The 24,860-nt window shown below is 47.8% G+C and overlaps 1 protein-coding gene across 1 annotated transcript in view; it reads left to right on the top strand.

The window, feature by feature from the left end:
* Positions 1-24,860, top strand: part of ALDH1L1 (aldehyde dehydrogenase 1 family member L1) — an 87,809-nt gene that overhangs the window by 31,042 nt on the left and 31,907 nt on the right. Inside the window, exons 5-12 of the mRNA XM_058566540.1 lie at positions 325-426; positions 1,233-1,322; positions 2,252-2,389; positions 4,429-4,554; positions 7,948-8,039; positions 21,171-21,318; positions 22,738-22,857; positions 24,116-24,243. Of these exons, the coding sequence (XP_058422523.1) occupies positions 325-426; positions 1,233-1,322; positions 2,252-2,389; positions 4,429-4,554; positions 7,948-8,039; positions 21,171-21,318; positions 22,738-22,857; positions 24,116-24,243 (944 nt within the window). The remainder of the gene's footprint in view (positions 1-324; positions 427-1,232; positions 1,323-2,251; positions 2,390-4,428; positions 4,555-7,947; positions 8,040-21,170; positions 21,319-22,737; positions 22,858-24,115; positions 24,244-24,860) is intronic.

The following is a 24,860-nucleotide window of genomic DNA, read 5'->3' as shown; positions in this document are numbered from 1 at the left end:
TGTTAGATAAAAACATGGAAATTTGTGTGTGTTATACCTGTACAGGGCTCTGTAGTTTATATAATCTTCTAAGATCTCAGAAGATCTAAGATCTTCTATATAATATTCTAAAACCTAGCATGGGAGAGAAGGTGAGTTTTGTGCCCATTGTACAGGTTGGAGTTAGATTCAGGCAGATCTCTCTCGGGGGCCTGTTGTGTGCCAGGGGTGGTGCTGGGCAAGTCTGGTCAGGGTGGGGAGGGTCCAGACTCACTGTGAACCCAGGGGCCAGGAGTAAGGGGAGGGTCCAAATGCTGGGGATGCCAACTGACCAGGTCTTCCCAGGTGCAGGCTGTGAGGCTGATCGCTGAGGGCAGAGCCCCCAGACTCCCTCAGCCGGAGGAAGGAGCCACCTATGAGGGCATTCAGAAGAAGGAAACAGCCAAGGTGAGTGCCAGGGCCCTGCCCACCCTGAAGCCTGCCTGTGCAGAGCTGGGGTGCAGAGGACATCCTGGGAAAGCTGGAGTTGAGACTGGGTGGTCAGGCTGTGATTGTTTAAGGCCAGAGGAGAGGGCAGCCCAGGTGGGGGACACATGAGCAGAGCCGTGGAGGAGGAGGCATGTGGCACCTAGACTGGCAGGGAGCCGGGTCCGTCCGGCTCCTCCCTGTTCCTCTTTAGGAGGAATGGGCAGGCAGGGCCCCAGGGAGAAGAGCTGGGGGATGAGGAATGTGAAAATCAGCTATAGTGCCAGAAGTCTCTAAGATGAGGCACAAGAGAGAATCAGTTCCATGGAGCTGTCACAGGGAGGGGAGCCTTGGGGGCCTATGGGCTGTATCTCTGCTCAGGGCTAGTGGGTGCTCTGTGGGGGTCTATGTGAGCCCCGTAGGTGAGGAGAACCTGTTGGGGGGCCCAGGGGATGGGCCTGTGCTTTGTGCTGGGGCTCTGTGTGGGGCCTTGGCCATCTTAACAACAACAGAACATTATCTTCCCCAAACCATCCTGAAGTTTACCCTACCTGTGAAAGACTCGGGGTCAGAACCCCCAGAACTGGGGCACCAGGGAGAGGCGCAGCCCAGTTCAGGACTCAGACTTGTGTCTGATTGGAAGTGGACTTCCCAGTGCCCTCCCCTGGGCTCCACCCACTGTCCAGGGGTTAGCAAGGCAGGAGGGGAAGGCAGGGGAGGGCAGAGGTGTTGTCCAGATGTTCAGGAAGTGGGCTGAGACCAGCTGAGCACACACGTTCTGTCCACAGATCAACTGGGAGCAGCCAGCAGAGGCCATTCATAACTGGATCCGCGGGAATGACAAGGTGCCAGGTGCCTGGACAGAGGCCTGTGGGCAGGTGTGTTCGTGCGTGGCGGGGATTGGGCTGGGTGCACTGGTGTGCCCCACTGGCTGCAAAACTATCAAAATATGTTTGAGCTGGTTGGCAAGTCACCGCTGCCCTGACCCCCAGCCCCACTCAAGTGCCCCCAGCCACTTTGGCCCCTCCCCCAGGGCCATGAGACCTATCTACCATCCGTCAGATACCCTGGCGGCTGAAGGGTAAAGGTCCAGCACAGCTCGAGGCCTTCAGGCCTGCAGCAACCCTGGGGTTGAGCTGTATTGGTTGTAAAATATTTTGGCTCTCACCCCTAGGCTCACAGAGACCCCAAGTCCAGCTCTGACTTGGCCCCCCAAGGGGGAAGGGCAGCATGCTCAGAATAGGGACTGAGCAGTGGGCAGGCCAGATGCTGAAGACGGGGAGCCCTGGGGCTCACAGGCTCTTGTGAGACATCAGGGGCTGGCAGGACTGTGAGCAGGGACCTTCATCTGTGCTCCATGGAGGGCAGTCCTGTCCGCTACAAAGCCCTGCATTGTCCAAACCCCTGACCACTGACCAACTGCCCAGTCTGTGTCTTGGGAATCTCTCTGCTGCCCTTGCTGCCACAAGACCCTTTGCAAAGTGACTGGTGCTTGGTGATATCCCCAGGGCAAGTGTCCTCACTCCATGATGCCTTAAGCAGATTTTCTCCTGATGTCTGTCCACCTGAGGTCTGAGGCCACAGCCGTACAAAGGGCCTGGGGTACACGGAGTTTGAGGGCTCCCTGAGCCACCGAGGCTCCTCCGGGTCTTGTCTGTGTCCCTGGAGGCAGAGTTGTCGGAGCTGTGCTCTGCTGCTGCCGCTGTCCCGGCCCCTTGTCCCCCGAGCTCTGCTCAGCCCTGCCTGGCTGCCGGCATGGGGCTTCTTCCCAGCCACCATCTTCTTTTGGTTTTCCTGTCCTCGACAGAAGCTGACGTTTTTCAACTCAACGCTGAACACCACGGGCCTGGTACCCGAGGGAGAAGCGCTGCCCATCCCGGGAGCCCATCGGCCGGGGCTGGTCACCAAAGCCGGACTCGTGCTCTTCGGGAATGACGACAGAATGGTAACGGCGCTGCTGCGGCCACGCATCCACACTGTAGGCTCAGGCCACACACACTCCTGTCCAGGGGCTCGGGCCCCGCAGTTAGACCCCAGGCTGCTCTGGAGAAAACAGGAGAACATGAGACTGCGGGCTCCAAGCGTCTGGAAAACTGCCCCCTGTTGGGTCGGCCCGCTTCCGTATTCTGGGGAGGCCAGCCCCTTAGCTCTTCCTGACCAGGCGCCTGGGCCACGCTGGGTGCCCTGGGAGGGTGTCGGAATCAGGGAGAAGCCCTCTCCAGGGAGCCCTGAACTGGGGGCCTCCTTTTAGTTCTACAGAGTGTCCAAGTGCCATTGGGTATGGTCACGGAACCTCTGTGCCTCAGTGTCCTTTTTGAACAAGGGTGCCATGCTAGGCTCGCAGCATGCTCTGGTTCCTATTAGCAGACTCAGCATCTCAGAGGAACAGCTAATATTATGGAGCACTTTCTGTACACACTGTTTTAAAACAAGTCGTATGTATTAGATTTAATTTTCCCAACAGCCCTGTGAGATATGTGTTAATATTACAGCCATTTTACAGAAGAGAAAACTGAAGCACCGGGATTTAAATAAGCTGCCCCGGGTCACTCGAGCTAGTCCGCGGCAGAGCTGAGATGCAAAGCCTCACCTTCGGGCTCCGAGGCCCACGAGTTGGCGCGGTACTCTGCCATTAATGCTCACTCCACGCAGTGGTCGAGTAGGGGCAAGGAAGAAGGAGGACAGGCAGGGGTCTCCGAGCACTTATGGGAATTTCAGCAAACCCATGGATGCTGACCTCGGCTACGCCGCTGTGTGCAGGCAGGTGGAGTGGGCAGCAGCTTTACCCGGGACTGGCGTTTGCTCGCTCGGGGGGCCCATCCTGCCGTGCACTGCCATCAGTGTCTGTGAGTCACAGTGGGTGGGTGTTTTAGGGATTCCTGACCGATATCTGTCTTGGATCAGGGTCCCTAGAGGCAGCGTCTGAGGCGGGAGTTCTCAGGCGCGTGATTTACCCAGGGAGTACTCTTGGAAAATCGTGTACAATGCGGAAAACGGGCTAAGACTAAGGATGATGCTGAGCACAGACATGGGTTCCAGAGCAGTCCAGCCCTGGTCTGACCCCAGGGCCCCGGGCTCTGCAACAGGAATTGCATCTACCGATTTTGACCCGCACCCTCACGTCACTCAGTCCTGGCTTTCCGCTGCCCTGGGCTGGGGTGGAGGGCAAGGAGGCACAGCCCCTGGGCCTCTCTGTGCAGGACCATGCTTGTACGCCAACAGCGATTGAGGAGGGTGCAGGTGTAGGCCACTAACAGCCCACCCTTGCAGCAGCTGGAGGATGGGGGCACCAGCTGGGAGGGGCTCTAGGGGGCTCCTGACTGTGTGCTCCCTGATATTCACAGGGACAGCAAAGCAAAGGAGGCAGCCTTGGTGGAGACTCTTGGTTGAAGCCTCTCTCAGGAACCTCTAGCTGGATCTGGCTGGGCTTTAGCTCACAGAAAGCCCCAGAACATCTTCAAAAGACAGCAGGCTGGGGGTCACGCAGGGAACCTGGCTCCAGTTCTGTCAGGCGTACCATTCCTGTAGACCACTCTTATCAGACAGCGATGTCCTCTACACGTGTCCTTCCTCCACTCCTCTTCCCACCTCTGCGCCCCAGGGGGGCATCTGATGACCTTCGCCAGATGTTTCCACGGCGTTTCTAGGAGCTGGGCTATGGGGTGATGAGTTTTCTCAACTGACTTTCAAAGTAGTGCGTGGACTCCTTTTGCCTAATGAGTAGGCATCATTTTTATAGAAACAATAAACTCATTGTATTTAAAAAGAAAGTGAGTGTGGTGGAGGGTGAGTGACAGGGAAAAGTGAGGGGCGGGGGCAGGCATGAGCTGTAGTTTCCTCTTTGTCCCTGGAATAGCAGCCTGAACTCTTCTCCTCATCATTGATCTGAGCCTCCTGGTGAGGGTCGGGGTGAAGCCCGTGTGGAGTGCCTTCTTCCCTGCCATGAGGGCGACCACAGGCCCTGTGAAATCCTTCCTTACGCAGCTGCTGGTGAAGAACATCCAGCTGGAGGATGGCAAGATGATCCTGGCCTCGCACTTCTTCAAGGGAACAGACAGCAGTGCCCTCGAGCTGACAGAGGTAGAGCTAGTCACCGCGGAGGCTGTGCGGGTAAGAGCTACCTTGAGGGCTGCCGTCTGGTTGGGCAGGTCGTGCACTGCATGTGTGTTTTATGAATCACACTCCCTGGGGTTGGGCTGTGCGTACCCTCTGTGGGTGTATGTGCTGGCTTCAGGCACAGTTGGTTCTATGTGGTCTTGGGGCTTCCTGATGTCCCCTGCCCCTCCTTCCTCTGCCACTGAGGCCCTGGGATTTGGCCAGCTGGGTCTGACTCTTCTAAGCACTCAATGTCAACAGTGGACAAATGAAGCCCCTGGAATAGCTGAGAGACAGGTGCCAAGCCTATGGCCCTGTGATGAGAACATGTGCGCTGGAACCTTCCAGAAAGGCTCCCCCAGAGGGAGCATCCTGTGCTGGTCAGGCAGTCTCAGGCTCCAATCCAGCTGCCCCGTGTGATGCTGGAGAGCACTTTCCTCTCTGAGTCTCAGTGTCTTCCACCTGAAGTCCAGTCAGTGGTCACTTCCCAGAGCTTTTCCTGCCCTTCCTGCTCCCTCCATCCATCTCCCTCTCCCCAGAAGCCATGATGTTAATGAACAGATGGCATTGATGGATTTTCAGCCCTTCACTCATTCAGTCGTGTATTCAGCTACTTATCTAAGAAATACATACTGAGTTCCTACCAAATGCCAGGCCCTAAGCCAGACACTAGGAATATGATAATAAGCAATGTCCCTGATGTCATGAAGTGTCCCTCTCATGGGGAGGAGAGCCACTCAACAACCAAGAAAAAGAATAAAATAATTTCAGGCAGTGAGAAGTGCTATGAAAGGGTGATGATGGGAATGAGGTCCCTGGAGGCTGGGGGACAACTTTAGAAGGAATAGTCAGGGAAGGCCTTCCTGGATGTGTGTGGGGGTTAAGGTGAGACAAGTGGAGAGAGAGAGTCTGGAGGAGAACCTTCCAGACAGAAGGAATAGCCAAAGCTGAGGCCCTGAGCGGGGAGGGCCCTCCCTGTGTTCGGAGCCTCGGGACGACGGTGCAGCTGGAGCGCAGGGCAGAGGCCGTGACGGAGGGAGGTGGGCCAGGAGGCGGCCACGTGGGTGACTGGGCGTCGATGACAAGTGCAGAAGGCAGGACTCAGCAAGGGAGGGACACGAGGAGTTCACACTGCTCCAGGGGGCACCAAGAACTTCCTTAGTTGAAAGCTGAACATTTTGAATGTTTGTAATAAAAAAGGCTATTTATTCAAAAGATATTCTTGGAGCACTTGCTGCGGCCCTGGCCCTGTGCTTGCCCTGGGGTCAGAGGCCAGCTGGACAAACTGACCTGGAGCTTACAGTCGAGTGGCACTCAGGACGGTGTGGGGTTGTGTGTTTGTAAAGCCAAGCCTGAGTCAAAAGATGCTGCAGTTGTGTCCTTCATCTGTGCGATGGGAAGAATCACCACCCACCACCACCCGTGTGTGGTGGGAGAGGAGAAAACGTGTCTGGAAAGGGTCGGTTTGTAGCACCTATTAGGATCTCAGTAAATGCTGTCAGTGAACCTCACGGGCGTTGTAAGGAAAGCAGACCCTCCTAGAGTCTCTGAGCTACTCTACACTGAGTTCCAAACACTTCAGGAACTGTCCCATATTTAGTTATTATAACAACTCTGAAGTCGGCGCTGTCATCCCCTTCACTTCCCAGCTGAGGAACCGAGGCGGGAGTCACGGCTAATGAGGGCTGTACTGGGATTGGATCCCAGGTGGTGGGGCTGGTGTCTTCGCCTCTCTTTGTCCTTGTGAGCATCATTATCATTACGCCTGCTGGTCAGAGCTGGGCTGGGCTCTTTCAGGACGTGGTCTGGAGGCGAATGGGGTGGAGAGGCCAGTGTGGGTGGTTGTAGCTACCCTGTGTTGGTGGAGAGGGCCCGGCCTGGTGGCCATAACAGGGGTCAGCCTGTGTTCTCCATTCAGCAGAACTTACCAAGTGCCCACTGTGGGCTGGGGCATGCTGTGGGCGACCAGCCCAGCCTCACACCCTCCTGAGCCGAGGCCATGCAGGGCACTGCAGATGGCACAAACGATGCCCTTACTGAGCTCCTTCTGTACTCCAAGCGCTCTGCCTGCCTCACACAAGGATTCCTCCCACAGCTGTTACTAGCCCCATGCATGGATCAGGAAACAGAGGCACCAAGAGGCTGCCTGCGTCTCCATGGCTTGTCAGGAGCTGAGCCAGGATCTGAATGAGGCTGTGTGGCTTCGGGGTGCACTGCCTCTCAGAGGTTCCACACACATGCCGTATGGGCTGGTGCATCTCATGGGCACCGTGCAGCCACGTGTCCACACACCAGCAGGTGACTGGTGATCCCAGGCTGTGGGAGTCTCAGGAGGGCAGCCTCTGCCATCGGAGCAGTCCGTGATGGTTTCGGGGAACAGGTGACGCAGCAGTTGGCCCTGAAGGATGCCCAAGATTTAAACATGAGCTGGGGGTGCAGGGAAGGGCGTCGCCGGGGCTTGAGGACCCAGGAGGAGGCCCAGAGAGCCCGCAGCAACGGAGTGGATACAGGGAGTGGCTTGACACGGCTATTGACGGTCACAGAGGATGAGAAGGACAAATCTGTGACACCTTTCCAAGAACGAAAGAGGGAGCCAGGGAGAGGTTGGACTAGAGGTCACGGAGGGCCAGTCTTGATTGGGCCTGCCCACTCTTCATCCAGGCCAGTGACCGGCCGTGGCCTGGAGCTCAGACAGAGCATGAGGCCCCTCCCGGATGCTGTCCTGACAGGCCTGCGCGGGAGCCTGCCCAGAGAACAGTTGTCCCTTCCTGACTCGCCAACAGTCTTCTTGGGAGACTGAGTGCTGCCCTCTCAGCTGTCATTGCCCTTTGCACGCTCGTCCGTGAGGCTGGCTGGTGGGCTCCGCTGCTCTCCACAGGTCCTGAGACAGAGGAGCACAGAACCAGCTAGTTTCTAGTGAGGACAAGACCCAGGCCTCCTGAGCTACATCACTGCACCCCTTCACCCACAGAACTACCCCCCACTTTGCTCTCCCTTTCACACTGCAACATCACACAGTAGAGTCACGCTAGGGACACCCAAACCCAGATGACAGCACCAAGGAGGGGCCAGGTCTGAGGGGGGCTGGGGAGCACCTTGGCCCTGCCTTCTGGATCCCCAGCCACACCCTGAGCTCTGGCACGTCCGTCCTCCTGCCACCCCTGGACTCGCGTGGGGACCCCAGGGAAGCTGTGGTGAAGGTGACTTGGGCATGAGGACAGCAGCTGAGTGGCCTGGGCTCTTACATCCCCAGGGAGACGGTCACTCCAGGACTGTCAGGCTGTCTGAAGTGGACAGAGAGCCCATCCTGGACCCCAGTGATCCATGTGCACATCAGGAGGTGCTCTCACCTCGGACGCCTGCTCTTGGCTCCCTGGGAGCTGTGTTCTCACAGTGCCTGTTTTTCAGAGTGCCTGGAAACGGATTCTTCCCAACGTCCTGGAGGTGGATGACTCCACTGATTTCTTCAAGTCGGGGGCCGCGTCGGTGGACGTTGTGAGGTAGGCCCAGGAGTGGAAGGGTCCTATCCCAGGTGTCTGTGGTTGTGTCACAAGTCACCCAAAACTGAGTGGCAGGAAACCACAACAATTTGTTATGCTCGTGGGTCGTGTGCTGGTCAGAGATCCAGAAAGGGCCCGCGTGTGCAGGCCTTGGGGGGCCGCCTCGAATGGCTGCAGCCAGTGGACTGGCGTGACTTGGGACAGCTGGGCAGGGATGTCCTTGTCCAAGGTGGCTTCTCACTGCTGTGCCTGGTGCCTGGTGTCACAGTGACTGCCCTGGCACTCGGACTTCTAGGTGGTGGCTCACGGCTCTGAGAGCGTGGATGCCAGAAAACAAGGCAGATGCAGACCTAGCACAGAAGTTACATCATATATACGATGTAGATATTGTGTCATATGTATCATATCTAACAGGAGTTATATCTTAATCGAGATACAGACACCAGCCTCACCCAGGAGGTTCCCTCCTGTTCCTTTTGAGTCAGTGGCCGCACGCCCCATGGACAGTCTATCGCCGTAGATTCGGTTACCTTTTCTTCACCTTTGTATGAATTGTCCTGCTTGCCATTTAGCCATGTGTCAAATGTGTATAAAGGGAAGAATGTGAGATGTATTAAGAAGACCTTTGCTTGCAAGCAGCAGTAACTTAATCGAAACTAGTTTAACCAAAAAACAAAAGTCAAAAAGTCCACAGTAGCTTTCTTTAGGCATAGCTGACTACTCCAAAGGCTCAAATTATGTCATTAACATTGTCACCATCTGCTGCCTCATTTTGGGGCAGAATTTCTCCTCACAGTGACAAGATGGCCACACAGTAGCTCTGGTCTAATTTCTTGTCTTTTTAACATTCCCAGTGAAAAGGGGGATACTTTCCTGGCAGTTTCCATGTAAGTTCTAGACTTGAACTTGACTGACTCTGGTGGAGGCATGTGGCCCAACAAGAATGAAACGCTCCCTCCCCCAGGGGGAGACATCTCTGATTGGCCAAGGCTAGGTCATGTGCCCACCTCTGGAGCCAAAGATTGAGTTGACTACATTCAACCCACATCTCTGGAAAGAGGGGAGAAGGTTGTTCCCTTGGAAAATGTCAATGCTATTCCCAGAAGCAGAGGAAGTAGGTGTTGAGAAGGCAGAATCAAAGATGTCTACTACACGTGGGGAGAGGTGTTTTTTTTTTTTTTTTGTGAGGAAGACCAGCCCTGAGCTAACATCTGATGCCAATCCTCCTCTTTTTTTGTTGAGGAAGACTGGCCCTGGGCTAACATCCATGCCCATCTTCCTCTACTTTATATGGGACGCCGCCACAGCATGGCTTAACAAGCGGTGCGTCGGTGCACGCCTGGGATCCGAACTGGCAAACCCCGGGCCGCCGCAGCGGAGCGCGTGCACTTAATCGCTTGCGTCACCAGGCCGGCCCCAGGGGAGAGCTTTTTGTGCTTCAAGAAGGTACAGAGGAAACTCTGTGGAGCTCAAGTAGACAAAAATTCATTACACAATTAAGAAGGAAGGGTGTGTTATTAATATGGTGTGCAGAAGAGTTTCAGAGAAATGCTCAGCTGAGACCCGCATATTGGTGCCATCAGTAGAGCTAGTGGGCAGTGCCAATCAGAGCAGCACACTGGTGAGGGAGGGATCCAGGATGGAAGAGGATGTGTGAAATCCAGTCCCACGTGGATGCAACAGGAGACTTTCCAAGACCTGCGGGAGAGAGCGAGGAGGAGGCTAACGTTTATGCTCTGGGGGAAGACAAGAACACACGTGCGGTCTGACCAAATTGAAAAGTCCACCTAAGGCTGGACAGAGTAACACCACGTGATCCTGACTACAGGCCTCTCCCTTATTTTAATGATATTGTGATAGAAAGCTTCAGATAAATGGTAATTAGAGGAGTTGCATGCAGTCCACCTGGGGGTGGTTCTGGGCGGATCTTAGCAGGGGTTGATGCTGAAGAGTAACTGTGAGTTCATGAGACTCGGGGATGTGTATCACACCAGTTAGTTTTTGCTGTGTAACAAACCACCCAAGACATGGTGGCTTAAAACAACACCATTTCTTTAGCTCGTGGTTCTGTGGGGTCCACAGTTTGGACTGGGCTCAGCTGACCTGGGCCAGACTCAGCTGATGTCAGCTGCCAGGCCAGCTGGGGGCTGGCTGGTCTAGGATGGCCCCTTAAGCAGGCCCGCCAGGCTTGTTCACGTAGTGGTGGCAGGATCCCAGGAAAGAGAGTGTCTTAGGAGCGTGAGAACATCATGTCCACTGCATTCTATTGGCCAGTGCCAGTCCCGGGGCTGGCCCAGCTTCAAGGAATGGGGAAGTGGACTCAGCTCCTAACGGCAGGTGCTGCGGTCACACCGAGGCCAGGACCACAGAAGGGTGCAGCACTGCAGCCGGTTTTGCAACCTGCCGTGTATATAAGAGGGTGCACAGGGCCTGTGTGCTTGGAAATCACACACTACGGGTCTCTTGTATCTCACTCTGACTTATTGTGTGGTTAATACGAAGTATAAAATCAATGTTTTGTTAAAAAATAATGCTAAGAAGAATTTCAGACACCTGAGAGAAGGATATCCTGAGGCCAAGCCAGGCCTGCGTAGAGCTTCTGAGCTGAGGGTGGTGGAGGGTGCAGAGAAAACTGATCCTGCTTTTTGTAAACAGTTAAGAGCATGCATCCTTTTTTATTGTGGTAAAAAATGTAAAACATGAGATCTAACCCCTTCATAAGCTTTTAAGTGTGCATTACAGTATTGTTAACCATAGCACAATGTACTTGCTGTACGGTATTGCTGTGTAGCAGATCTGTAGAACATTTTTAACTTTCATGACTGAAACTTTATACCCATTGCACAGCAACTCCGCATTCTCCCTCTCCCCAGCCCCTGGCAACTACCATTCTGCTTTCTTCTTCAATGAATGTGACCACCTTAGATACCTCATAGAAATGGAATCATAGAGTATTTGTCCTGTGACTGGCTTATTTCACTTAGCATAATGTCCTCTAGGTTTACTATGTTGTAGCGTATAACAGGATTTCCTTCTCTTTTAAGGTTGAATAATATTCCATTGTATGTGTAGACCACATAATATTCTTTATGCCTTCATCTGTCTGTGGACATTAGGTTGTTTCCACCTTTTGGCTATAGTGAACAATGGACATTTGAGGGCAGATATTTCTGAGATCCTGATTTCAATGCTTTTGGATAAATATCCAGAAGTGGGATTGCTGGGTCATATGGTAGCTCTATTTTTAATGTTTTAAGCAACCTCCATACTGTTCTCCCTAGTGGTTGCACCGTTTTACATTCCCACCAGCAGTGCACAAGGGCTCTAGTTTCCCGTATCCTCGAGAGCACTTGTTTTTTTATTTTTTAGTAATGCCACCCTCATAGGTGTGAGGTGATATCTCATTATGGTTTTGACTTGCATTTCACTGATGATCAGTGATGTTGAGCATCTTTTCATGTTGCAGTTGGCCATCTATATATCTTCTTTGGCAAAATGTCTATTCAGGTCCTCTGCCCGCTTTTTAATTGGATTGTAGTTTTTTTGCTATTAAGTTGTTTGAGTTCCTTATATATTTTGAGTATTAACTCTTAATCAGATAAATGGTTTGCAAATATTTTCTCGTGTTCCATAGGTTTCCTTCTCACTCTGTGATTGTTTCTCTTGCTGTGCCGAAGCTTTTTAGTTTGATATAGTCTCACTTATCTACTTTTACTTTTGTTGCTCATGATTTTGGTATAATATCCAAGAAATCATTACTAAGACCAATTTCATGAAGCTTTTCCTCTATGTTTTCTTCTAGGAGTTTTACAATTTCAGATCTTTGTTTAAGTCTTTAATCCATTTTGAGTTGATTTTTGTGTATGGTGTAAGATAAGAGTCCAATTTCAGTCTTTTGCATGTGGATATCCAGTTTCCCCAACACCATTTGCTGAAGTGGTTGTCTTTTTCCCATTATACATTCTTGGCTCCCTTGTTGTAGACAAGTTGACCGTATATGCATGGGTTTATTTCTGGGCTCTTGATTCTGTTCCATTGGTCTATATGTCTGCCTTCATGCCAGTACCACGCTGTTTTGACTACTGTAGCTTTGTAATATGTTTTGAAATCAGGAAGTGTGAGGCCTCCAGTTTTGTTCTTTCTCAAGATTGTTTTGACTATTCAAAGTCCTTTGAGGTTCCACATGAATTTTATGGGTTTTTTTCTATTTCTGTAAAAACTGCAGTTGAGTTTTTTTTTAGTTATTTTATTGAGGTCATAATAGTTTATAACATTGTGAAATTTCAGTTGCACATTATTATTCATCAGTCACCATATATATGCGCCCCTTTACCCCTCATGCCCACCTCCCAACCCCCTTCCCCTCTGGTAACCACTAATCTAGTCTCTTCATCCATGTGTTTGTTTATCTTCCACATATGAGTGAAATCATGCGGTGCTTATCTTTCTCTGTCTGGCTTATTTCGCTTAACATAATACCCTTAAGGTCCATCCATGTTGTGAATGGGACGATTTTGTCTTTTTTTATGACTGAGCAGTATTCCATTGTGTGTGTGTGTGTGTGTGTGTGTATATATATATATATATATATATATATATATATATATATATACACACCACATCTTCTTTATCCAATCATCAGTCGATGCACACTTGGCTTGCTTCCATGTCTTGGCTATTGTGAATAATGCTGCAGTGGACATAGGGGTGCATAAGCCTCTTTGGATTGTTGATTTCATGTTCTTTGGATAAATACCCAGTGGTTGGATTGCTGGATCATATGGTATTTCTATTTTTAATTTTTTGAGAAATCTCTTTACTGTTTTCCATAGAGGCTGCACCAGTTTGCATTCCCACCAGCAGCGTATGAGAGTTCCCTTTTCTCCACATCCTCTCCAACATTTGTTATTTTTTTGTCTTGGTGATTATAGCCATTCTAAATGGGTGTGAGGTGATATCTCATTATAGTTTTGATTTACATTTCCTTGATAACTAGTTATGTTGAACATCCTTTCATGTGCCTATTGGCCATCTGTATATCTTCTTTGGAAAAATGTCTGTTTATATCCTCTGCCCATTTTTTGATCGGGTTGTTTGTTTTTTTCTTGTTGAATTGTGTGAGTTCTTTGTATATTTTGGGGATTAACCCCTTTCGGATATGTGATTTGCAAATATTTTCTCCCAGTTGCTGGGTTGTCTTTTTGGGTTTTTTTGTGTGTGTGTGTGAGGAAGATCGGCCCTGAGCTAACATCTGCCAATCCTCCTCTTTTTGCTGAGGAAGACTGGCCCTGGGCTAACATCCATGCCCATCTTCCTCTACTTTATATGGGACGCCCCCACAGCATGGCTTGACAAGCAGTGTGTCGGTACAAGCCCAGGATCCGAACCGGCGATCCTTGGGCTGCCACAGCAGAGCACATGCACTTACCTGCTTGTGCCACCAGGCCGGCCTCTGTCTTTTTGTTTTGTTCATGGTTTCCTTTGCCTTGCAGAAGCTCTTTAGCCTATGTAGTCCCATTTGTTTATTTTTCCTTTTGTTTCCCTTGCCTGAGTAGACCTGGTATTCAAAAAGATGCTGCTAAGACCAATCTCAAAGGGTGTACTGCCTATGTTTTCTTCTAAGCGTTTTATGGTTTCATGTCCTACCTTCAAGTCTTTAATCCATTTTGAGTAATTTTTGTGTATGATGAAAGATAATGGTCTCCTTTCATTCTTTTGCATGTGCTGTCCAGTTTTCCCAACACCGTTTATTGAAGAGACTTTCCTTTCGCCATTGAATGTTCTTGGCTCCTTTGTCGAAGATTAGCTGTCTATAGATGTGTGGGTTTGTTTCTGGGCTTTAAATTCTGTTCCTTTGATCTTGTGTCTGTTTTTGTGCCAGTACCACGCTGTTTTGATTACTGTAGCTTTGTAGTATGTTTTGAAGTCAGGGATTGTGATGCCTCCAGCTTTGTTCTTTTTTCTCAGGATTTCTTTGACTATTCAGGGTCTTTTGTTGTTCCATATAAATTTTAGGATTCTTTGTTCTGTCTCCATGAGGAAGGTCATTGGGATTCTGATTGGGATTGCGTTGAATCTGTGGGTTGCTTTAGGTAGTATAGACATTTTAACTACGTTTATTCTTCCAATCCCTGTGCATGAAATGTCATTCCATTTCTTTATGTCATCATCGATCTTTTTCAATAATGTCTTATAGTTTTCATTGTACAGGTCTTTCACCTCCTTACTTAAATTTATTTCTAGATAATTTATTCTTCTTGTTGCAATTGTAAATGGGATTGTCTTCTTGAGTTCTCTTTCTGTTAGTTTGTTATTAGAGTATAGAAATGCAACTGATTTTTGTCGGTTGATTTTGTACCCTGCACTTTACTGTAGTTGGTGATTATTTCTAATAGTTTTCTGCTGGATTCTTTGTGTTTTCTATATATAGAATCATGTCGTCTGCAAACAGCAAGAGTTTCACTTCTTCCTCACCAATTTAGATGCCTTTTATTTTTTTTTCTTGCCCAATTGCTCTAGCCAAAACCTCCAGTACTACAATGAATAAGAGTGGTGAGGGTGGGCACCCCTGTCTTGTTCCTATTCTCAGGGGGGTAACTTTCAGGTTTTCCCCATTGAGTATGATGTTGGCTGTGGGTTTGTCATATATGGCCTTTATTATGTTGAGGTACTTTCCTTCTACACCCATTTTATTGAGAGTTTTTATCATAAATGGGTGTTGGATCTTGTCAAATGCTTTCTCTTTCTCTGCAGCTATCAAGATGATCATGTGGTTTTTATTCCTCATTTTGTTAATGTGGTATATCAGATCGATTGATTTGCAGATGTTGAACCATCGCTGCATCCCTGGTATAAATCCCACTTGATCATGGTGTATGATCCTTTTAATGTATTGCTGTATTCAGTTTGCCAATATCTTTTTGAGGATTTTTGCATCTATGTTCATCAGCAATATTGGCCTGTAATTTTCCTTCTTTGTGTTGTCCTTGCCTGGCTTTGGGATCAGGGTGATGTTGGCATCTTAAAATGTGTTTGGAAGTGTTCCATCGTCTTCATTTTTTTGGATTAGTTTGAGAAGGATATGTATTAAATCTTCTTTGAATGTTTGGTAGAATTTCCTGAGAAGCCATCTGGTCCTGGACTTTTATTCTTGGGGATGTTTTTTATTACTGTTTCCATCTCTTTACTTGTGATTGGTGTATTCATATTCTCTATTTATTCTTGATTTAGTTTTGGGAGGTTGTGTGAGTCTAAGAATTTATCAATCTCTTCCAGATTGTCCAATTTGTTGGCATGTAGTTTTTCATGGTATTCTCTTATAATCCTTTGTATTTCTGTGGTATCCATTGTAATTTCTCTTCTTTCATTTCTAATTTTATTTGTTTGAGCCTTCTCTCTTTTTTTCTTGGTGAGTCTGGCTAAGGGTTTGTCAATTTTGCTTATCTTCTCCAAGAATTAGCTTTTTGTTTCATCGATCCTTTCTCCTGTTTTTTTTGGTTTCTTTTCATTTATTTCTGTGCCAATTTTTATTATTTCCCTCCATCTGATGACTTTGGGCTTTGTTTGTTCTTCTTTTTCTAGTTCTGTTAGGTGTAGTTTAAGATTACTTCTTTGAGATTTCTCTTGTTTGTTAAGGTGGGCCTGTATTGCTCTGAATTTCCCTCTCAGGACCACTTTTGCTGCATCCCATATGAGTTAGTATGATGTATTTTCATTTTCATTCGTCTCCAGATATTTTTTGATTTATCCTTTAATTTCTTCATTGATCCATTGGTTGTTCCATAGTATGTTGTTTAGTCTCCACATTTTTGTCACTTTCGCAGCTTTTTTTGGTAGGTGATTTCTAGCGTCATAGAATTATGGTCAGAAAAAATGCTTAATATGATTTCAATCTTCTTATATTTATTGAGGCTTGCATTGTTTCCCAACTTTGAGAATGTCCCATGTGCGCTTGGGAAGAATGTGTATTCTGCTGATATTGGATGGAGTGTTCTATATACGTATATGAAGTCCATCTGACCTAGTTTTTCATTTAATTCCACTATTTCCTTGTTGACTTTCTGTCTGGATGATGTATCCATTGATGTACGTGGGGTGTTAAGGTTTGCTACTATTATTGTGTTGTTAATATCTCCTTTTAGGTTTGTTAATAGTTGCTTTATGTACTTTGGTGCTCCTGTGTTGGGTGCATATATATTTATAAGTGTTATGTCCTCTTGGTAGAGTGTCCCTTTTATCATTATATACTGCCCCTCTTTGTCTCTCATTGTCTTTTTTATCTTGAAGTCTACTTTGTGTCGTATAAGTATGGCAACACCTGCTTTCTTTTGTTTGCCATTAGCTTGGAGTATCATCTTCCATCCCTTCTCTCTGAGCCTGTGTTTGTCTTTAGAGCTGAGATGTGTTTCCCAGAGGCATATTATTGGGTCTTGATTTTTAATCCATCCTGCCACTCTGTGTCTTTTGATTGGAGAATTCAATCCATTTACATTTAGAGTGATTGTTGATATATGAGGGCTTAATGCTGCCATTTTATTGCTTGTTTTCTGGTTGTTCTGCATTTCCTTTGTTTCTCGTCCTGTGTGTTACAGACTACCAATTCAGTTTGCTAGTTCTCTATGATGGTTTTCCTAGATTTTTCTTTATTTATCATTTGTGTCTCTGTTCTCGCTGTTTGTTTAGTGGTTACTATGAGGTTTGTATAAAAAAATCTTGTAGATGATATAGTCCATTTTCTGATAGCCTCTTATTTCCTTAGACTAAGTCGATTCTATCCCTTTCCTCTTCCCCTTCTAAGTTATTGTTGTCACAACTTATTCCATCTTGTGTTGTGAGTTTGTGGTTAAAATTACAAGATTATATTTATTTTTGGTGTTTTCCTTCCCTTTATCTTTGATGTTATAATTAAGTGATTGCTAACCTGTTCTGTTAGAGAGCTGCAGTTTTTCTGATTTTGTCTACCTATTTTTCTCCTTACTCAAGGCTTTGTATCCCCCCCTTTTTTTTTTTCAGGTATGAGGGCATTCTTAAGCATTTGTCGTAGTGGTGGTCTGGTGGAAGTGAACCCCCTTAGCTTTTGTTTATCTGGGAACATTTTTATTTCTCCATCATATCTGAAGGATATTTTCACTGGATAGGGTATTCTTGGCTGAAAGTTTTTGTCTTTCAGAATTTTGAGTATATGATTCCACTCTCTCCTAGCCTGTGTAAGGTTTCTGCTGAGAAATCTGCTGAAAGCCTGATAGGGGATCCTTGGTAAATTATTTTCTTCTGCCTTGCTGCCATTAATATTTTTTGTTTGTCATTGACTTTTGCCAGCTTTACTACTATATGCCTTGGAGAGAGTCTTTTTACGTTGATATAGTTAGGAGATCTATTGGCTTCATTCACTTGTATTTCCAGCTCCTTCCCCATGTTTGGGAAGTTCTCAGATATTATTTCTTTGAACAAGCTCTCTGCTCCTTTTTCCCTCTCTTCTCCCTCTGGAATGCCTATAATCCTTATGTTGCATTTCCTAATTGAGTTGGTTATTTTTTGGAGACTTTCTTAATTTCTTTTTAGTCTTAGTTCTCTCTCCTCCTCCTTCTTAAGCATTTCTGTATTCCTATCCTCTAGATTGCTAATTCTATCCTCCATATTGTCAGCTCTGTTATTTAAAGACTCCAAATTTTTCTTTCTCTCCTCCATTGTATTTTTCATCTCCAACATTTCTGATTGGTTTTTCTTTATAGTTTCAATCTGTTTTGTGAAGAAGTTCCTGATTTCATTGAACTGTCAATCTGTATTTTCTTGTAACTCATTGACGTGTTTTATGATAGCTATTTTGAATTCTCTTTCATTTAGATTATAGATTTCTGTGCCTTCAGGATTGATTTCTGGGTGCTTGTCATTTTCCTTCTGGTCTGGAGATTTAATATATTTTTTCATACTGTTTGACAGCGTGGATTTGTGCTTCTGCATAGTGATAGTATCTGATTTCAGCTTCCACCTGCTGCCACTGAGTGGGAGTCAAGAGCTGTGTATTCTGGGCCCTCCACAAGCCCTGGCCTCTAGCTGCTGCTTTTCTAACATATGCATGGGCGCTCTGACTGACTGGCTGAGCTGGAGTGCTGGGTGGGGGCGACAGGCACTTTCCTTCACCTGTGCAATCCCAGGGGCTTCTCGCTCTTCCCTCACTATCTGCTCTCCTGGGGTGCTAGCTTGATGAAGACACCCCCACAACAGTTCAGTCACCTCCATGTGGGGATTTCCCACAGGCTGTGAGGGAACTTGGAGAGTGTCGGTTCTCCCAAGGAGGGCCACCTCTCACCCCCCTCCTCTCAGAGCCACACACGGTCCTGGGGTCACTACTGTTTGAGAGGGAGAGGAGCTCTGCTTACCTCCTTCCACTTCCTCCAGGGGGTCCAGCACCTCCACCTTCAGATGTATGGCTGCGTGGGTCTCTCAGATGTCTTTTTTTTGTTGTGTGAATGTTCTCTGTTGGTATATGTATGTCCTTTTTGTTGTATCTTGGGGGGGAGAGTCTAAGGGGAGAGCTCACTCTGCCATGATGCTGACATCACTCCAGCAAACACTCTAATTCTATACATCTCTATTCTTCCCCCTTTATATTGTTACTGTCACAGATTACATCTTTATACATTGTATACCCATTAATATAGGTTTAAAATTATTGTTTTATGCATTTGCCTATTATATCATAAAGGAAAAAGAGAGAAGGTACAAGGATACCAAAGTACAATAATACTGGCTTTCATATTTACCTACATAGTTACTTTCACCAGTGTTTTTTATTTTTTTCTCATGGTTTTGAGTTACTGTTTGGTGTCCTTTCATTTCAGCCTGAAAGACTCCCTCATTTCTTGTAGAGCAAGTCTACTAGTAATGAACTCCCTCAGTTTTTGTTTATCTGGAAATGTCTTAATTTCTCCTTCATTCTTGAAAGATAGATTTGATGGATATAGAATTCTTGGTTGACAAATTTTTTGTCTTTCAGGACTTTAAATATGTCATCCCACTGCCTTCTGGCCTTCATGGTTTTTGAGAGGAAATCAGCTTTTAATCTTATTGAGGATCCTTTGTATGTGATGAGTCACTTCTCTCTTACTGTTTTCCAAATTCCTTCTTTGTCTTTGGATTTCAACAAGTTGACTGTAATGTGTCTTGGTGTGGTTTTCTTTGAGTTTACCCTGCTTGGAGTTCATTGAGCTTCCTGGGTGTGTATATTCATGTGTTTCCTCAGATTTGGGAATTTGGGGACATTATTTCTTCAAATATTTTTTCTGACCCTTTCTATCTCTCTTCTCTGGAACTTCTGTAATGAGTATGTTGATGGTATCCCCCAGGTCCCTCAGGCTCTGTTTATCTTCATTCTTTTTTCTTTATGCTCCTCATACTGGGTAATTTCAAGTTCACTGAAATTTAGTTCTTTTAGTTCTTTGTCCATGGTTTCCTTTAAGTCATTGTACATATTTAAGAGAGTTGATTTAACATCTTTGAGTAATAATTCCAATATCTGGTCTTCCTCAGGGATGACTTCTTTCAAATTATTTTTTTCTCCCATAAATAGACTATACTTTCCTTTCTTTGTGTATTTTGCAATTTTTTGTTGAAAAGTGGACTTTTTGAGTGTTATGTGTGGTAATGCTGAAAATCTAATTCTATCACTCCTCAGAGGTTGCTAAATCTTGCTTGTTGAGTTCTGGAGCCATCCATTTGTGACTTTTTCAAAATTTTTTTTGCAAAATGTGTATTCTTTGTTGTGTGTAGTCACGGAGGTCTCTCTTCTGTTATCCCTGTGGTCAGCCAGTGGCCTAACAAGGATTTTTTTTTAATGTCTGGCTCCCAAAAGGAGAGCCTCTTTAAATCCCCTGGAAGCTGCTTCCACATGTGGGAGCTGAAACAATGGCTACCAGCCTTTGTGCTGGCCCCTCAGTGATCAAAAGCAGCATCGGCACTCAGAACACACAATCCAAATATATGGAGGACGAGGTCCTTGTTGCTCACCCTGGCTCCAGCAAGCTGCACCAGTAATGAGACCCACTGCCCTCACTGCTTCCTGCCACAGAAATGGGGGTTAATACCTCATTAAAGGCTAAAATTTACTGACATTTACCAGCCTCTTCATCATGTTCTCCCCTGGATGCTGCACGTGTTCAACTAAGCTCTGGAGTTCCAAAATATTTGATTCAGACCATTCCTGCTAGTTCAGTAGTCATCTAGGTGGAAGGATGGATTTTTGAAGCTTCCTACTCTGCCATTTTCTGTCTGTACTTGGCTTTTATTTCTCTTGGGTAAATACATAAGAGTGAAATGAAAAGTATATGCTTAATTTTTAAGAAACTGCCAAACTGCTTTCCAAAATGGTTTCCAAAGTACCATTTTACAATCCCACCAGCAGTGTCTGAGAGTTTAGTTCTCTACATCTGTACCAGTAGTTGGTATGGTCAGGCTTTTTAATTTTAGGTATTCTTGTAAGTATGTAGCCATATCTCATTGTGGTTTTAATTTGCATTTCCCTAATGACTAGTGATGTTGAGCACCTTTTCTTGTGCTTATTTGCCATTCATATTTCTTCTCTGGTGAAGCGTCTGTTCAATCTTTTGCCTATTTTTACTTGGATTGTGTTTTTTTTTTTTTCTTAGTATTGAGTTTTGAGAGTTCTTTATATATTCTGAATACAAGTCTTTTATCAGATATGTGACTTGGAAATATTTTCTCCCAATCTGTGGGTTGTCTTTTCATTCTTTTAACAGTGTCTTTCTAGAATTATTATTAATCTTCTATTAATTATTGTTAACAAGTGGGTTGTCTCATTTACTCATCAGAAAATAGTAGAGGAGCTATTACTATTCCAGTTTTACAGGTGAAGAAACTAAAGTTCAGAGGAATTCATCACTTGCCTAAGGTTACAAATTAGTGAGTGATGGAGCCAGAACTTGAAACCAGGGCTTTCTGAGTCCATGGACTGGGCTCTTAACCCCAATTCTAGACTAACAACCCTGTTTTGGGTGCTGGGATGAAGGTATCTTCTGGATAAATGTGTTTGGCACCACCATCACTGGTGCTAGAAAAATGAGGGCCTACCAAGTCTCTTCCTATGCTCCCACTTTTCCATCTCCTTTCCTCCAGACTGGTTGAGGAAGTGAAGGAGCTGTGCAATGGCCTGGAGTTAGAAAACGAGGATGTTTACATGGCGACCACCTTCAGGGACTTCATCCAACTATTAGTGAGAAAGCTGCGAGGGGACGACGAAGAGAGCAAGTGCGTCATTGACTATGTGAGTCCTGGGCCCCTCCATGCAGGCATGGCCCCGCTGGCCCCTCAAGCATCCATGTCTGGGAATCCACAATCACACACGGGGGAAACCTGGATGTCCAGGGAGCCAGGACCCTCAAGAACCCACCCTTCAGTGTCCCAAATTCTCCCTGGATAGCCTGAAGATGCCAGGGCAGTAAAGCAAACTCAACAGAGAAAATTGCTGTCTAAGTCTCAGTGTATGGGACAAATTCTGAGTCCCAACACATGAGACCAGGATATTAAGAAGAGACTTTTCCAGAGTACTTCTCCCCCTCTGTCTCCTTTGATGGGTTTTTCCAGCAGTGGCTGCATCTCTATTGTGCCTCCAGCCCCTGTCAGATCACCCTGCTGGGACTCTAGTTCCCAGAGTGGCCTTGTCCCCTAGTTCTGGTACCACCACCTCTGCCATTTGTCCCTGTAGTCTAGCAAAGTCAGTGGCTTCCTGCGGTTGCCAACCTCTGGGTTGACTCATGACTTCTCAGCTCTTCTGTCACCTGTGCAACTAATTCTCTGCATTAAGTTCCTTTTGTTGAAACACATGAAAGAAAGAGAGAAAGAGGGAGGGAGGGAGGAGGAGGAGGAGGGAGGGAGGGAGGGAGGGAGGGAGGAAGGAAGGAAGAGAGAGAGAAATTGGGAGTATTTCCTAGTAAGGAAAACACATGATCTTATATATTATACTTGTATATACAGAAGTGTGGTGAAATAATTGCAAATCTATTTTTTAAAGAAATTCTTGAAAAACTGTCCCTGGGGTATCTTGGCAGGCTACAAAATCCCATAGGAATTAGCTTTGTTTGTTTAGCTGATAATTTGGAACAAAAGCTGAAAAAGAAAGTACAGGTGGCCGGGATGGACACCAGGTTGGCCTTGGGGTTGTGGACAAATGACTGATGAACAGATTTCAAGAGAAGGATGGCATCCCAGAGGCTCCTGTATTCAGTGTGGATTTCAGATCCATAGAGAAGTGAGTGGTGGGGCTGGCGTCATGTCTGGTGGCTTACAAGGGCCTGTCCACTGACTAGCACTTCCTGCGTGTGGAGGCTAAGCAACCAGCCTGAGGTCACACAGCAGGTAAGTGGCAGAGCTGGGATTCCAACCCAGGCAGTCTGGCCTCAAAGTCTATGCTTTTCACCTCTTCTTGTCACTCAGCTCCCAAAACTGCCCACATAATAGCTCCTTGGGCCGAGGAGGACAGCAGGACCGGATTTGGCAAAGGATCTCTGAGGAGGCCAAGGGGCCTTGAGCCCTGGCCCCCTTGGTTGTGTGTGTGCGCACGTGAGTGGTTGTCTATCCATCTGTGAGTGTTTCCTGTGTCCTTCTGTGGCTATGTGCCTGTCACCGATGCTCATTTGTGAAGAATCGACACTGTGGCTAAAGCCTGTGAAACTTTCCTTCCCAGGTGGAAAAGGCAGTGAACAAGCTGACCCTCCAAATGCCCCACCAGCTCTTCATTGGGGGCGCATTTGTGGATGCCGAGGGCAACAAGACCTATGAGACCATCAACCCCACAGATGGAAGTGTGAGTGCAGGCCCAGCACCTCCTCCTGCCCACCCCTTTTTCCCCCACAGCCTCCTCTCCCATCCACTCCCTCACCTCCCCGACATGGCCTTTGGGGGTCCTGGCCCGGGGGGCCTCTGCTTGGACATGAAAGGGGTACAGTCAGTCTCCAGTCCTTCCTACAGGAAGGGCATAGTGGGGAGACATGGGGGGGAGGGTAGTGGGGAGGCAAGAGGACTCTAAAGGGTCTTGAGCCTACTTCAAAGACTGGGGAAAGAGTTAAACCCCCCAAGGAAGAACTGAAGGCCATTCCCTGCCCCTCCACACTCCAACAATGACCCCAGCGTGGGCCCCACCTTCTTGAGTATTTGAACACCCACCATCAGGCAGTTCTTCTCTGAATCCCGTGTTTGTTAGACTGTCTCCTGTGACCCTCTTGCATCGTGACCCCGTACACGCATGCTATACTCTCACGTACATACACACCTGAAACAGCAGTTACTCTTACAGGCGCGTCCTGATTGTTTTCTATCCTGTCCTACCCTACGGCATCACTCAGGTCCCTGCAGAAAGCAGATAGCACACTCAAAGTGGGTCATTTGAGGGAAGTTTAAAGAAAGTGACTCACAAAGGCATGGTAGGGTGCAGGGACACAGAGAAGGGGCACAGTCCCCTCAGGCAGGAACATCAGGAGCTGGAGTTTCAGGAACTCCTAGGAAGGAGGCTGTGTGGACAGGGCTGCTCAGCAGGCACTGTCCATGGTGATCAGCGAGTAGGTGCTGGCCGCACTCCTCCACCCCCATCTCCGCCAGCTTCCCTTTGGCCACGCCCCGACCCTGTGCTGTAGTGCAGGTGGGCACCCTCAGGACACACCTCAGGGCACAGAGCGGGGAGTGGGGATGGGCATTCTCCACTCATCTCCCATGTCTATCCTATTTCACTGAACAAAACCTTCCACTTGGGACTCACTAAGTTAATGAGTCTCTGCTCTTGGTTTGAAAATGCTAAGCTGACCCTCAGCCTTGTAGCTGCAGCCTGAGTCTGTTGCCCTGTTTGGGCTCAGTGGGAAAGTGAAGAAAAGGCCCCCCGGTGTGTAGAAACACAAGCAGACCTTTCCGAAGGTCCCTGCCTTCCCCTTGTTGCACAAACAAGTTCCCAGTGCCCTCCCATTGGCCCTCTGAGCCCTCTGAGCTCACCCAGGTGGCCAGGGGAGTGGGTGGTGTGGGGTGTCTGTGCTTGCTCGGCCCAGGGACGGCTTCATGGGTCTGCTTCACCACAGGCCATCTGCCAGGTGTCCCTTGCCCAGGTCAGCGATGTTGACAAGGCAGTGGCTGCTGCAAAGGATGCTTTTGAGAACGGACTGTGGGGGAAGATCAGCGCTCGGGACCGGGGCCGGCTCCTGTACAGGTGAGAGCCCCACACCCACCTGCTAGCCACCACCACCTTCAGCTCGGGGTGGATGCTCGGGTGAAGGCCCCTTTTCCCGCGGTCCTGTCAGGAGGAGGTGGGGTCCCAGACAGTTAATGTACCTGAGGCCTGAGGCTCAGAAAAAGCATCTTAAAGGAAGTGACTTGAGAAGCAGGAGGGATTTCACCAGACACAAGTAGCCTTAGGGAAAAGTGTCCCTGGCGGAGGGACAGTGTGAGCAAAGGTGAGGAGGTACAAAGGTGAAAGTGTGCTTCAGGTGGGAGCCGAGGACTAGCAAAGCTGACAGCTGGTCCCGGGCAGACCCAGACAGGCGTGGGCTGGAGGAGGTATTGAGAGTCCAGACGCCACAAGGGCACAGAGCCGGCGGGGCAGGGACAGGCTCCATCCTGCCGATGCTTGTCCTTGCTCAGCCCGGCTCTGGCCACCAGAGTCTCCTGGTCTTTCATTTTCTTTTTTTCTTTTTCTTTTAAACCAGGGCAGAAGGGGCCCTCTCCCTTAGCTCCAATCAGAAGTTTTAGGGAAGGACTTGAGCTTGCTCCCGTTTGTGACCACAGGGTGGAAGTGAGGCCCCGAAGAGAGGCGTGGTCCCCGTGGGT

Source organism: Diceros bicornis, chromosome 2, assembly GCF_020826845.1.
Source record: "Diceros bicornis minor isolate mBicDic1 chromosome 2, mDicBic1.mat.cur, whole genome shotgun sequence".
Taxonomy (NCBI): domain Eukaryota; kingdom Metazoa; phylum Chordata; class Mammalia; order Perissodactyla; family Rhinocerotidae; genus Diceros; species Diceros bicornis.
This window is presented reverse-complemented; position numbering and strand designations above follow the sequence as displayed.